This window comes from Ichthyophthirius multifiliis (assembly GCF_000220395.1).
Source record: "Ichthyophthirius multifiliis unplaced genomic scaffold scaff_1120509250930, whole genome shotgun sequence".
In the NCBI taxonomy this organism is placed as follows: Eukaryota; Ciliophora; class Oligohymenophorea; order Hymenostomatida; genus Ichthyophthirius; species Ichthyophthirius multifiliis.
Genome location: NW_004086364.1, coordinates 518 through 15,262, shown reverse-complemented (window position 1 = coordinate 15,262; position 14,745 = coordinate 518). Strand labels below are relative to the sequence as shown.

The 14,745-nt window shown below is 14.8% G+C and overlaps 4 protein-coding genes across 4 annotated transcripts, besides 32 other annotated features; 2 read left to right on the top strand and 2 right to left on the bottom strand. All coding sequences in view use genetic code 6, as the record gives it.

The window, feature by feature from the left end:
* Positions 1–295: 295 nt before the first annotated feature.
* On the bottom strand, positions 296–4,293 carry IMG5_114150 (hypothetical protein; the record flags this gene model as incomplete). The annotated part of the gene is made up of 7 exons (XM_004034724.1): positions 296–317; positions 1,021–1,038; positions 1,163–1,193; positions 1,678–1,770; positions 1,966–2,911; positions 2,994–3,974; positions 4,048–4,293. 7 exons carry the CDS (start codon positions 4,291–4,293, stop codon positions 296–298), a joined length of 2,337 nt encoding a protein of 778 aa, XP_004034772.1.
* Positions 474–571: a microsatellite.
* Positions 475–571: a microsatellite.
* Positions 882–1,002: a microsatellite.
* Positions 883–1,090: a microsatellite.
* Positions 894–1,028: a microsatellite.
* Positions 894–1,066: a microsatellite.
* Positions 1,457–1,541: a microsatellite.
* Positions 1,785–1,901: a microsatellite.
* Positions 2,222–2,288: a microsatellite.
* Positions 2,942–2,987: a microsatellite.
* Positions 4,294–4,363: 70 nt separating the features above from the next.
* Positions 4,364–4,448: a microsatellite.
* A 223-nt stretch (positions 4,449–4,671) lies between these two features.
* Positions 4,672–4,808: a microsatellite.
* Positions 4,689–4,779: a microsatellite.
* Positions 4,698–4,788: a microsatellite.
* Positions 4,713–4,779: a microsatellite.
* A 100-nt stretch (positions 4,809–4,908) lies between the features above and the next one.
* Positions 4,909–7,177, top strand: IMG5_114140 (hypothetical protein; the record flags this gene model as incomplete). Its single annotated transcript, XM_004034723.1, has 2 exons — positions 4,909–5,731; positions 6,840–7,177. The coding sequence occupies 2 exons, from the start codon at positions 4,909–4,911 to the stop codon at positions 7,175–7,177; spliced, it is 1,161 nt and encodes a 386-aa protein (XP_004034771.1).
* Positions 6,269–6,346: a microsatellite.
* Positions 6,278–6,344: a microsatellite.
* Positions 6,280–6,393: a microsatellite.
* Positions 6,283–6,450: a microsatellite.
* Positions 6,353–6,394: a microsatellite.
* Positions 6,403–6,503: a microsatellite.
* Positions 6,404–6,467: a microsatellite.
* Positions 6,456–6,509: a microsatellite.
* Positions 6,555–6,647: a microsatellite.
* Positions 7,178–8,880: 1,703 nt separating the features above from the next.
* Positions 8,881–8,932: a microsatellite.
* Positions 8,933–9,302: 370 nt separating this feature from the next.
* Positions 9,303–10,420, bottom strand: IMG5_114130 (hypothetical protein; the record flags this gene model as incomplete). Its single annotated transcript, XM_004034722.1, has 3 exons — positions 9,303–9,362; positions 9,412–9,504; positions 10,364–10,420. The coding sequence occupies 3 exons, from the start codon at positions 10,418–10,420 to the stop codon at positions 9,303–9,305; spliced, it is 210 nt and encodes a 69-aa protein (XP_004034770.1).
* Positions 9,679–9,724: a microsatellite.
* Positions 10,421–10,798: 378 nt separating the features above from the next.
* Positions 10,799–10,846: a microsatellite.
* A 514-nt stretch (positions 10,847–11,360) lies between these two features.
* Positions 11,361–11,407: a microsatellite.
* Positions 11,408–11,514: 107 nt separating this feature from the next.
* Positions 11,515–11,570: a microsatellite.
* Positions 11,566–11,600: a microsatellite.
* Positions 11,601–11,936: 336 nt separating this feature from the next.
* Positions 11,937–11,965: a microsatellite.
* Positions 11,966–12,528: 563 nt separating this feature from the next.
* Positions 12,529–12,560: a microsatellite.
* Positions 12,561–12,864: 304 nt separating this feature from the next.
* Positions 12,865–14,051, top strand: IMG5_114120 (protein kinase domain protein; the record flags this gene model as incomplete). The annotated part of the gene is made up of 2 exons (XM_004034721.1): positions 12,865–13,493; positions 13,556–14,051. The coding sequence occupies 2 exons, from the start codon at positions 12,865–12,867 to the stop codon at positions 14,049–14,051; spliced, it is 1,125 nt and encodes a 374-aa protein (XP_004034769.1).
* Positions 14,052–14,745: the final 694 nt, after the last annotated feature.

The following is a 14,745-nucleotide window of genomic DNA, read 5'->3' as shown; positions in this document are numbered from 1 at the left end:
TATAGTTATTATTTTTAGAAATTTTATGTATAAGTTTATCCGTTTAAAGAAGGTTTTACATTAATACAACTTTAAGAAGTATTAGGTAAAACTAAGCTTTTTATTTATTAAGAGCATGCTTATTTATTAATGAAATTTCCAGTATTTAGATTTTGTAAATATTTTTGATTTTGATTTTCTTGTTTTCTTTTAAAAATTTAACTTTCATTTTTAATATTTTCAAATTATAAATTTTATTATATTTAATCCTATTCTTGTAAATTTTAATTTTAATCATAATTATCAAATTAGGAAATCATACTTTTACTTCTTAAATACTAATTTTATTAAAAATATTTATTTACATAATATATTTAAAATACTTTTAAATCATTATTTTGCCATGCTTATAGACAATTAGAAGGAGATTAATTATTTATAATTTTTTCTATTTAATATTTATTATTATTAATTTCAAAATTTTCTTTTTCTAAATTATGATTAATATTATTATTATAATATTATTGCTGTTACTATTATTATTATTATTATTATACTATTATTATTATTGTTATTATTATTATTAATATTAATAATAATTAATATTATCTGTGTTGTTTTTTTTTATTATATTACTTTAACTCATTTTGTTTTATATTGGAATATTTTATTCTATTTTTAAAAAGTTTTTAAATATTCTAGAATTTCTTATTATTTCAATTTTTTATAAATCTCTCATATACTATTAAAGTTATATTTTTTTATTTCTTTCTTATTATTTTAAAAATCTTAATTTATTATTACTAAACAACTATCCGGAAATTTAATTCCTTATAAATTTATATTTAATAAATTATGTAAATCGCAAAAATCCTTTTTTATTAATATGAATAAAAAAATTAATATATATTTGATTATATATATATATTTATTTATATATATATTTATAAATTTATATTATATATATTTTTATATATTTTTAAATATATATATTTGTATATTTATATATATATATATTTATATTTTTTTCTTTATATTTACATTTATATATTCTAATATCTATATATATTTTTAATATATAAATTTAAATAATTTATACATTTATATATTTTAATTTTTATTCATACATAATACATATATATTTATTTATATTTTTAATATTATAACTATTTATATTATTTACTTTAAATTTATAAGTAAGTTGCCAATATACACTATTTTAAAAATTTAACATAACATAGTAATCTTATTAATTATTGGAATTTATGCATATATTTAATTAATTTTAATCTATGTTAATATTGTTCTAATTATATTATTAATTAATAAATTATGAAGAAGTTAAGCTTGTTTAATTCAATATTTATGATTAATAAACAGATTAGTTTTATAAATTATTATTTTTAATATAACTTAATTATTCCATTTAATTTTTTATTTATAAATTGTTATTATAATTTTTATTATCTTCAAAATAATTATTATTATTATTGCTATTATTAGTATTATTATTATTATTATTATTATTATTATTATTATTTATATTAGAATTATTTTATTATGAACAATTAAATAAATGTTATATGAATTATCTTTAAGCAATAAATTTTGAGCAATTAATACATTACAAAGATGTACAATTTTTAAATATTTTCTTATATTATTTTAACTTAATGATTTTCTCATCTTAAATGCTACATCTTTATTCTAATTTATCCATAGCAGCACTTAAATTTTTATTAGTTTCTACTAATTCATTAGTGTTTTCACCTTCATCTTTATTTAAACCTTCTATATAAAAATTAAAATATAAAATAAAATATATATATGTATAAATATAAATAAATGTATATATAAATATAAATATAAATATAAATATAAATATAAATATAAATATAAATATAAATATAAATAAAATATAATTATTTTATCCTTTAGTTAATTAAATATTATTTACACTTATATTTTATTTTATAAAAATTTTACGCTATAAAGCTAATAACAAAGCATCATGAAGTCTTTTATTTTCATCAAGTTAATTTTACAAGAAATTAATTTAATTTTCTAAATATTATTTTTCAACAATGAATTCACTTTACATTTTCTAAATATCTATATTTTATTTTTAATTATTAGAAAGTTCCTTAATTTTCATTTATAACTAATTTTTTATATTTTCAATTTCTATTTTTTTTTCATTTTCTAGATTTTATATTTAATTTTATAAAATAATCATATTTTATTATTATTAAAAGTTTATTTTTTATTCATTTTATTATTAAAAGTTTATTTTTTCTATTTAATTTTATAAATTTTCATTTTCTTTTTGCAAAAATTTATTTTCTTATTAAAACAAAGCATTTTATTTTTCACTTTTAGACAAATTATTCTAATATTCTAATTTAGACTCTTCTAATTTTCTTAATAAATTATTAAATTCATCCTCATTTATTGATTTTTATTAATTTTCAATCATTTTTAATGACAATTATTCGTAATTTTTCTCATATTTATCCCTTTCATTTTATAGTCTTTAAACTTTTTCTTTGAGGTAATTTTCATTTGCCTAAAATTAAGATTTTTCTTTTTCAAGTTCATATATTTTGGCCTCAAGTCTTTTTTTTTCTTCGTTCCATAGATTTTCTTTTTTTTTATTTTCCCCTTCATTAATCTCTTTCATTGATTCGAAAACTTTTTTTTCTTTTTCGAAGTTTCTTTATTATTTTAAAGCTACTTTTTCAGCTGCTAACTTATAAATATTTTCGCTAATTTTGGTTAAATATTCCTAATGTTCTTTCCCGAAATTTTTTTCAAAATTTTACTTAAATTAATTATATTCATTTTAAAATTAATAAAAATTCTCGAATTACTCATTATGTAATTTCGTTTCTAATTCTGATATTAATTTATTACATATTTCATTCATTTTTTACTTTTTATAAAAAGAAAATATTTAACATAAATATATATATATATATATATATATATGTATATATATATATATATATCTTTACTTCTTATTTTTCTTTAACATTATTTTTAAACCCTTTAAATTTTTCCTAAAATTCACATTCTAACATATCAAAATATTCCTAAATTTCATCTTATCCAGCTATACTTTTTTATTTAAATTTTTTAAAGACCTCTTCCTTCATTTTATTTTATAATTTATTAATTTATTCCTGACTATATCCCATAATCTAATCTTAATTCCTAAATAAACTGTCTAATTATTACTAAACTTCATTCAAACAAATATCTTTTGCTTTAATACTCTCACTTTTACACATATAATTCCATGCACTTTCAATATTAGGTACTCCCCCTTTATTAATAGCCTAAATATATGCTTTACATATCTCCACGAGCTGAAATCCGTTCAAATGTTTCCCGTTTAACATTTTCGGTTTTATTTTTTTAAAGATTCTTTACCTTAATTATCCTATTTATTCCACAAACTCGGGTCTTAAATCCTCATTTTACATTTCGTTTAATTTCTAAAGTTCAGCTTCAGATTCTACTGGCCTAATAAGTGTATAACAATCTCTATCTTTGAAAAAATGTTTTAATTATCGCCTTATTTTGTTCTTTTATTCGATATTATCAGATATACCTTTCTATTACTCTAATGCTTTTTCCAAATAATCCTTCGCACTGATTTTTTAACCTTGCAAATCTTTCATTTACAAAGCGAAATCTCTCAATACCCACATAAAAGAAGGAAAATAATCAGCTGAATCGCCATCATTTACCCCCGGTTTTATATCTTTCGCTAAATTTATGATCAACGATATATTATTAAGGGCATTTTCATCTATATTTCCTTAAGAATTATATATAAAATAAGACGAAAGTAGTAATGAAAATAAAAATATTCGAGAATCATGATTTGTATTTTCATCCATTCCACCAAATCCTTCAGTATCAATTAAAATAATGTCTGTATCTTCATTTGAATCTGGACTTTTTAAACATTCTTTCCATATCCATAAACCCTTATATTATCATTTAACATTTTATATTTTTTAAAAATATAATGATGTATATTTTTATAGTTTGTTAGTTTACTTTTGTACATGGATTAATTGTTGGACCAACTGAAAAACCAGATTTTTAACCATGTCTTTCTAATAAAACTCTGTTTACAAAAAAAGATTTTCCTGTTCGATATTTGCCTACTATCGATACTACAGCTAATTTTTTGTTAGGATTTAATTATTTTAGGTATTCTTCAGCTTCTGGATTTAGTTTAAAACCGTAATTTTATTAATAAATAATAAATGGTATAGCTTGGTCGGATTTTTCTTTATGCATTATTTTTTATTACGTTTTTTTTTAAATATATATATATATTTTTTTTGGAAGGATTATATTATTTTTAAAATTTATATATTTTTTTTTAAATATATGTATAATAATTTTTTTTTTTTTTTTTTGTAATAATTATAAATTTTTTATTATATTTTTTTAAAAAGGTAATTTTTATTTAATATGTTTATACTTTTATATTGCTTTTTTTTTTACTTTAGATAAATAAGAAAAAATAAAAACATAATTTCCATTATTAATCTACATAGCATATAGCTCAGGACTTTTAAAATAAAATAAAAAAAATCATATTTTTAAATACATAAATAAAATGATATAAAATATATATTTAAACTATTTTAATTTTTATAAATCTTATAATTTAAAATTAAAATGTTATAAAAATTAAAAAAATAAATATGTATATAAAATAAAATAAATAAATGAATTAATAAAATAAAATAAAATAAAATAAGTTATAATAAAATAAAAAAGATAATATTATATTATTTAAAATAAAATGAATTATTATACAAATAAACCTATACACTTTAAAAAAATAAAATAAAAATCTAAATAAAAAAAAATAAAAAAAAACTAATAATTTATAAATATAATAAAATGTCTGGAATATCTGGTATTTTCATTCTCAATAACAAAGGAATAGTAATAATCCAACGAATATACCGTTCCGACCTTTCTTCAGACTCAGTCGAGACATTCAACAAGCTTTTAATCGATAAACAAGAAGACTTAATCCCTAATCCCATAATATATGATCCAAAAGACCACCAAACATACATATTCAAGCACTATAATAATATAACAATCCTCGCCATATCAAAAAAGAATGTCAATACAATGATGATAATAACTTTTATATATTAACTAATCGATATATTCATATATTATTTCAAATTACTTGAAGAAGAGTCTATACGCGACAATTTTGTAGTTATATACGAGCTTTTAGACGAAATAATGGACAATGGATTTCCGCAAACAACTGACTTCAAAATTCTCGGCGATTTCATCAAGACTGAATCGCATTAATTATTAAAAAGTCCCATACATTCGAATGACTTAAATTTATCAAAAATCGCCACTTTATCAACATCAGCAATAACATGGAGAAAAGACGATATTAAATATAAGAAAAACGAAATCTACCTAGACGTAATCGAAAAACTAAATATGTTAATAAGCAAAAACGGTAGTGTAATTGAAGCCGAAACAATCGGTTCTGTAATAACCAATTGTATGTTATCAGGCTTACCAGAATGTCTTTTATGTATAAACGATAAAGAATACTTCGAAAGTAATTCCCATAATTTTACTGCGAATATAGAAAAAACAATTTCTTTTGACGATCTTAAATTTCATTAATGCGTTAGACTTTCAACTTTTTAAAATGAAAGAATAATTTCCTTTATACCTCCTGATGGTAAATTCGAGCTTATTTCATATAGAATTCCAGTATAAATAAGTGCACTTTTTAGTGTTGATGTAATAATTAATACATAAAATAAATCAAGAATTGAATACATAGTAAAAGCAAAGTCTAATTTTAAATAAAAATGCACTGCAAATAATGTAAATTTTTATATTCCAGTGCCAGAAGATGCACAAAAACCATAATTTATAACTTAAATTGGAAAATAAGTATGGGCTCCAGAAAAAGAATGTATAAAATGGAGTTTTAAAACTTTTGAAGGCCTTTAAGAATATATTATGAATTGTACATTTTAATTACCAAGCGTATAATCTGAAAATAGAAATAATTTTAAAAATAAACCAATATAAGTAGAGTTTGAAATACCATTTTTTACTATTACAGGAATAAAAGTAAAATATATAAAAATTTAAGAAAAAAGTGGTTATAAAGCATAAAATTGGATATAATATATAACAAAAAATTAAAATTATTAAATTAGAATGAAATGAAATAATAATAATATGTATAATAAAAATATAATTAAAAATTTAATAATTATATATTTATTTATTTATTATTTATTTATTTATTTATTTATTTATTTATTTATATTTAATTTATTATAAATATATTATTTAATATATAATTAATTATCTTAATATTTATTTAATTTTTTTTTTTTTTTTTATTTTTATAATATTTTTTAATTTTAAATATTATATTAATTAATATTTTTTATATTTTATTTATTATTTTTTATTTTATAATTTTTTTTTTTTTTTTTTATATTTTATGATAAATATTATAATTATTAGATTTATAATATCATATAAATATTTATAATATTTTTTTTTTTTAATATTATATCTTTACTTTATTTTATATTTTTCAATTTTTTTTTTATTTAATATTTTATATTCTTTTTAAAAACGTCAATTTATTTTAAATATTTTTTTAAATATTAATATAATCAATTTTATTTTATATCTTAAAAAACACTATTATTAAGGAAAAAATAAACTTTTTTTAAAAAAAATTAAAAATTAGCAAATAAAATAAATGAACAAATTTATATTATTTTTTTCATTCTTTATAATTATTTTTTGTGTTTAAAAAGACTTGCCCTAAAATACTTAAGAATCTTAAAAAAAAAAATGTCCTGATAATTGTGTTGTATTTTATAGTGAATGTAATTTCTAAGGTGAATCTTATAAGCTATGTTAAAGTTCTTAAAAAGAAAAAAGAGTTCTTTACAAAAGCGTTTTTGTACCTGAAAATATTATTGCTAAAGTTTACTCAAAAAGCAGTTACAAAGGAGATGTGGTATTATATGACAAATCAGTTTAATGCGATAATAATGGCATTTTCCTTTTATCTTATTCTGAGAATAATTAAAATAATCATTTGTCTGTATAAATCAGTCAAAGAAAAGTTTATTTAAAAAAATAGGAATGATGAATTTGATAATTTACATATTTTTATTAATATTTTATTATATATAATAAAAATATATATTAAATTTTTTATTATTTATCTGATTTTATTTTATAAACCATTTTTAAAAAATATTAAGTATATATAAATAATATTTTTTATATTTATATTTTAAATTTTTTATTATATTTTTTTAAAAAAACATTAAAATTTCCTTATGCTTTAAAACATTTTTAATTAATATAATTTAAAAGATAAAATAGTAAATAAAAATATATAAATAATTTAATAAATATAATTTTATATAAAATAAATATATATATTTTTTAAAAAAACTTATTTAATATATTATTTTAATTATTATGTTGTATTAAAGTACTAATTAATATTTTTTTTTTTCATTTTTTAATAAAATAATAAAAAAAAGATAAAATATAAAAAACATACACATGAATTAATGAAACAACATATATTTATTTGTTATTTATTGATAAAAAAATAAAAATTCAAATTTATAATTTTATAATAAATAATTAATTTATTTTAATAGCAAATATATGCTTTTACCAACAAAAAGATTTTTAGTTTTTTTAGAATTAAATTTTTTATAATAAAAATTAATTAGGCATTTATTTTTAGTTTTTTAAACTTGTTTAAAATATTTATTTTTTTAATTATTGTTAAATTTTATATATATTAAATTTTAAGATAATTTTTATTATTTGACTTGTAAATAAGAAAAAATAATTTTATTTTAATTATGATATAAATAATAGATTATAGTAATTCTTAAAATTTTATATTTTAAATAAGTAAATTTAATAATTTATTATAGTTAAAAAGTTTTAATGAATATAATTTTAGTAAAATTTAAATTTTAATATCTTAATTAATTTGGAATACGAAATAAATAAAAATTTTTAAATTTTTGCTATTTAAAATTTTGAAAAAAAGACATTAATAAATAGAATTAAATAATTTTCAAAATTTTGACTAAAAGATATTGTATTGATCTTATTAATAATATTTGAACCAACTTTAAATATATATTTAAAAATGAATTATACTAATAAATAATTTCATTTAAAAAACTTAGTTTTTACATAAAAAGAAATAATTCAACCATACTATTATTTTTATAATAAACTATCTAACAAATAAAGATTATCTAAGGATTGTCTAAATTTCGGAAAAATATTTTATTTACAAAAAAAGAAAATAAAAACATTATGTAGGTATATTTTTTTATAAAAACATTTAGTAAATAAAATAAATTTATCAATAAACTAGTCAGCTTATTTCTCGAATAAAAAAATTATATGTAAAAGTATATCAGATTTATTTTATTTTATTAAATTATGTTTAGGAATATATAGAGTTTAAAATCCTAATATCTCGTTTATTAAAGTTATGTTTTTTCAAATTATTAATTAAGGCTTCGTATTATTATTTTAAAAATATTAAAAATAGATTAAGCATAATTATTTTTTGCCTTTATAATAATTATTTTAGTAAAGAAAGTAGAATTTTTGATTGTATTAAATTTAAGAGGTACATTATTAATTATAATAAATACTAAATTCAAGTCTTATATTATTTAAAATAAAATTAATAATTAAATTTTATGAAATATTTATTATATTATCTTCATATATAATAAAGCTTAATTGTTTAATTTTCTTTATTTATATATAAAAAACTCTGTTAATTTTATTTTATTATTAAATAAAATTATACTTAATTTATAATAATAATTAAAATTAATTTATAAAATAAAAAAAAACTTTTATATATTATTATGAATAAATAATTTTTTGTTTTTTAAAAAAATAATAATTTGAACAAAAAAATAAGAATTTTTTTTTATGATGCCTACACTTATTTATAAATATTAAATATATAAATAAACAAAAAAAATATTTAATAATAATTTATTAGATATAAATTAAAAATACTTATTATAAATATATTAATGTTAAACTAAATATAAGTAAAAAATAATGTTTTCGTCAAAAATAAAAATAAAATATACATATAATTATATACATGTATATTTTTTCTCATTTTATTTCTCAAGATTTCACATATTTAAAGTATTCATTTTTTATAATAATATATATATAATAATATTTCTAGTTTAATAAAATCAACTTTTTCCTCCTTCTTCTTATTCTTTGTAATAATCTGCTGAATCAAAAACTTTTTTCTTTATTTTTATATTTTAATAGAAAAAATTATTTAATTTTTATTTTTACTTCCTTATCTTATTTTACAAGAGGTTTTTTCTTTCCCATTTTTTTCAATTTCTCTTCCATTAAAGCAGCTTGTCTAGCCATTTCATCTTGATCCTTTTGTAAATAAATAATATATCTAAGGATAAATTAATTTTTTAAAAAAAACCATTTTTATTTATTTATCTAGAATTTTTTTTTGTATTTTATTTTTATTTCAAAAATTATTTATATTATTATATATTTTTTTTTACTTACTATTCTTATAATTAGAAAAAATTTTATATGTTTAATTAATATTTTTCTTTAAAATTTTATTTTATTTTTAAAATGTAATTTATTTAAATATAATTTCCTTTTCAATATATATTAATAAATTTAAAAAATAAAAAATTATTTATTAATTTAATTTTTATTTTAAAAATTAAATTTAAAATATAAATATATATTTAATCTATTTAAAACTTTTAGCTCATTTTAATATTGTTTTCTATTTTTTCATCTTTTAAAAATAAAGAGTAAAATTTATATTATCAAACGACCTTTTAATATATTATACAAAGATAATTTATATTTAACTTTAATTAAATATAAAATAAAATGAAAGATTAAATCCAAATCAAATTTAACATAATAATTATAGTCGTTTATTTCCTAAAATTATAAATTTTTAATAGTTTAATCAACTTTTTTAAGCTAAAAATGATTAATAATTATATATTCTACAAAATAATAAATAAAACATTATTATATATAATAGATTAATATAATCTTAATTAATAAACATTATTAAAAATAATTTAATAATTAAAAATAAAAATTCTCGTTTCTTATAGTAAAAATTAAATAAAGTAAAATAGATAAAATATAAAACAAAATATTTATAAAATAATACACTAAATAATTAACTATATAAGTATAGAAATAAATTAACATGAATTTCATATCTAAAATAATTTAGGATAAATTAATTAACAGCTATAATAAATCTATTAATAATCCAAATCTTATTTTCGAAGTTTTATTCTTCCATTTCTATGAAGAATATTTAAAATTATATGAATATAACTATTTTATTTTTTAATTATTTTATATCGCATTTAATTTAGTTTTCCTTATTTTTTATCAATAAATAATTTATAACTTATGAATTTTTAATATATTTTTTTAATGAAATTGTATTAAATAAATAAAAATTATTGATTTTAAAACAAAAATTTCAAAATACTATATTAATATTAAAAAGCTATTTAACTTTTTAAATTTAACATGTATTAGATATTTTATTAATTAATAAATATAAATAGTAGTAAAATAATTTCTAAAATATTAAAATAATCAAAAATTAAATAATAGAAAAAATTAAACTTTCAAAAAATTATATTTTTAACTAAAAAACAAAAAACACGCTTAAAAAATATTTTATAAAAAAAATATTATCCAAAAAATAATTATAAAAGCTGAAATTTCACAAAATTTTTAGTTATTAAATGAAATATATTAATTTATAAATTATCTATAAAATAATAATTAAAAACATTTTATATATTATTATAAAAATAATATATACATTATATTAATATTTTATTTAATATTTATGTACTAATCTAATTTAAATATTAATAAAAAATACTAATAATATTTTATAATACAAAAAATCAATTATAATTTATAAAAAATAAAACATAAAACATATAGTAATATTTAATATAAAAATATAAAAGTTAAAAAAAAGAATAAATATAAAAACAAAATTATAATAAGATATAAAAGAATTTTATATTATAATATTCGAAATAAAAAAAAATTATAAATTTTAAATTAAAAAATGCTATAAATTGATAAATATCTTAAAATAAAAAAATAATAAAAAATTTTATAAAAATATATAATTTCAAATTAAATTAATTGTTAAAATATATTAAATAAAAAGTTTTACAAAAATATTAAAGTAAACAAACTAAATTTTAAATAAATATTAAAATAAAAATATTATATAAAAAAAATATTAAGAATAAAAGCACATTGTATTTTGATAAATGGATTTTTATATTATTAATATAAATAAATATATAAGTAAAATTTTAGAAAATACGTAAAAAATTTTTAAAATAAAATTTTTAAATATATTATCATTATATTATTATTATTATTATTATTATTATTATTATTATTATTATTATATAAATTATATAAATTATATAAATTATATATATATCTTTTTTTTTATAATCTTTTCTAAAATTTTTTTTTTTTTTTATTTATATTTTTAATATATTTAAATATATTTAAACTTATTTATTATATTGAATAACATATGTACTATAAATATTTTTAGATATAATAAGTTTCAATAATATTTTTTTTTATTTATTATAATATCATTTATATATAAAATTTATTTTGTTACATAATTATATTTTAAATTAAGATGTTTATTGTATTTTTTTTTATATAAATTTTAAAGATATTTTGTTCTCCCTATATTTTATTTAATTTTAAATAATTATAATAAATATATTTTATTATTTTTACTGAAATAATTTCTTTATATATATATATATATATATATATATATCATAATTATAAATATTTTAATATTTATACTCAAAATTATTTTCAAATACATTTTAATATTATAATTTGAAATATTTATATTATAAGTCTTATATTAATATTATTATATTTCCTATTTTAATTATTTAAAATTATATTATTCTAGTATATTCGAAATATTTCTAATTTTATCTTCTATTTGATTTTTTCATTATTAATATTTAAATCCTTAGAAAAATTAATTTTTTTTTACAATATATTATTTATTTTTCGGATTTTACTTTTAAAGTTATTATACGGATACAAAATTAAAATAAATAAAATTTAAATGAAAACTAATACAAAAAAATAATATATTGTTATTAGTATAGAATGTAAAATGTGGAATAATATAATAGAAATATATAAAATTAAGGAATTTAAATATAATAAAATGTATTGTTATTTTTATATTTTCTTTTATTAATAATTATTCTTTCATTTCAAAATATTTCTTATATTTTTATAATTTGTTGTTTACTAATATATGGCAAAAAAAAAAATTAATATTAAAGTTTAAAGAATTTTAATAATATTTAAAATTAATAAAATAATATTAATTTAAAAAATATAATTTATAAGCTATTCGATTTTTTGATTGATTAATATTTAATTATTTAATATTATTTCTTAAAAATATAAATAAATTAGTTTAATAAATAACTAAAACAATATAAATTAAATACATTTTAGTCAAAAAATATTGGTTTATAAAGAAATGAATAGCAAATATATTAAATTAGTGAAATTATAAAAACAACATAAAAAAGTACATATGATTATATTTTCACATTAAAAAAACAATAAAAAATAAAAAAGTAATAAAAAAACATAATAAATTAAAAAATATATTACTAAAAGGCACAAAAAAATATCACACAAATGTAAAGTAAACTAAAAATAGTTGATGGATACGTATGGGATAACGAATGCTTATTAGGCGAAGGTGCATTTGGTAAAGTATACAAATGTCAAAAACAAAATAAATAATTCGCCGTTAAAGTAATAAAAAAGACAACCCTATAAACGTCTTAAATACAATTAGAAACATTAGAAAATGAAATAGAAGTCATGAAAAAGTTTACGAAATCAAATAATATTTTAAAATATATATCCCATTATTCTGACGATTAAAACTATTATATTTTTACCGAATATTGCGAAGGAGGAAATCTCCGTACTTATATACAAAGACGAGGTGGTTATTTATAAGAAAATTAATCAATTGAAATATTAAATCAATTAATAAACGGATTCAAAGATTTAATCAAGAATGGATACCTACATCGAGATATAAAACTAGAAAACTGCCTAATTAAATAAAACACTTTTATATTATCAGATTTTGGCCTTGCTACTAAATACGACCTTAAAGGATATAAATTAATTAAACAACAAGTTGGAACTCCCCTATATATGTCCCCTTAATTATTAGAGAATTATCCATATACTACTAAGGGTGATATATGGTCTTTAGGAATGCTTTTTTATGAAATGTTATTTGGGAAAACGTTAAAAAAAAAAACTAAATTATAAAAAAACTATAAAAATACAATTTTATATATATTTATAGTCCTTGGAATTGTAAAAATTTGAGTTCTTTTTTATATGAAATTAAAAATAAGCCTCTTTTGTTTCCTTTAAATATACCAATAAAATAAGAAACAAGAGATTTTTTAATGAAATGTCTTTCAATAGATGAAGGCAGAAGAATGACTTGGGAAGAAATATTTTCACATGAAATGATATAAAGTTAAAGAAAGAAAATAAAGTTAGATGAAAAAAGCAAATCAATATTATTTGATTTGCAAAAAATAGTTTTTTTTAATAAAATAAATATAAAAAAAATCCTTTTTGATAAATAAAAAAATTTGATTTTTTAGATAAATCAAGCTTTTTTGAATTTCTAAAATAAATAGATCATATAATTTCTGAAAAAAATTCCAACTTTCTTTTTCAAGCAATTTCATAGCAAAATTAAACAATTTTAATTTCAAATATATTAGATATTTTTAGTAAAAATTATAAATAAAATAAGCATAATAATAAAAATAATAAAATAGAATTGATTTTGAAAGATATTAAAGCTATAATTAATAATCAAAATGTTAATTTATAATAAATATTCACTGATTTTGTCAAAAAAGGCGAAACATCTTTTAATTTGGAACAGTTTTCAAATTTGATCCATATAATAATACCTTAAATTAAAAGGCAAGATATTAAAAATTGCTTCAATGAATTCGACTTAAATAAAAATGGTAAAATTTCATTAGAAGAGTTTAAGGAAATTCTTCAATCAGAAAAGGAAATCAAATAAAAAAATAATGAATATTCTCTAATAGGGTATTTAAAGGAGTTTTGCTAAAAGAACAATATAAATACAAGTATAATGTATAAAAATATAAATACAAGTAAAGATAATTAAGTGGATATTTAATAATTTTCGAAATTTTTAAAAATTTTAAACCAAAATTAGCAGCTTTAATGTCAAATCGATTAAGTTTTTAATATTTTTGATAAAAATTAAGATGGAAATATTTCTCTATAGGAATTTAATTTTATTTTGAAATGAATTTTTGTAATTTTTCTTTTTTTAAAAAAAAATAGATTTTAATTTAATTTAAATTAAAAATAAAAAAATATTATATTGTGTTAATAATAATATATTTATATTTAATAAGTTACTTTTAAACTAATAAAAAATGATTTGAAAAATATATTTAAATAGATTGTATTTTTTTAAAGTTTTTATGATTTCAT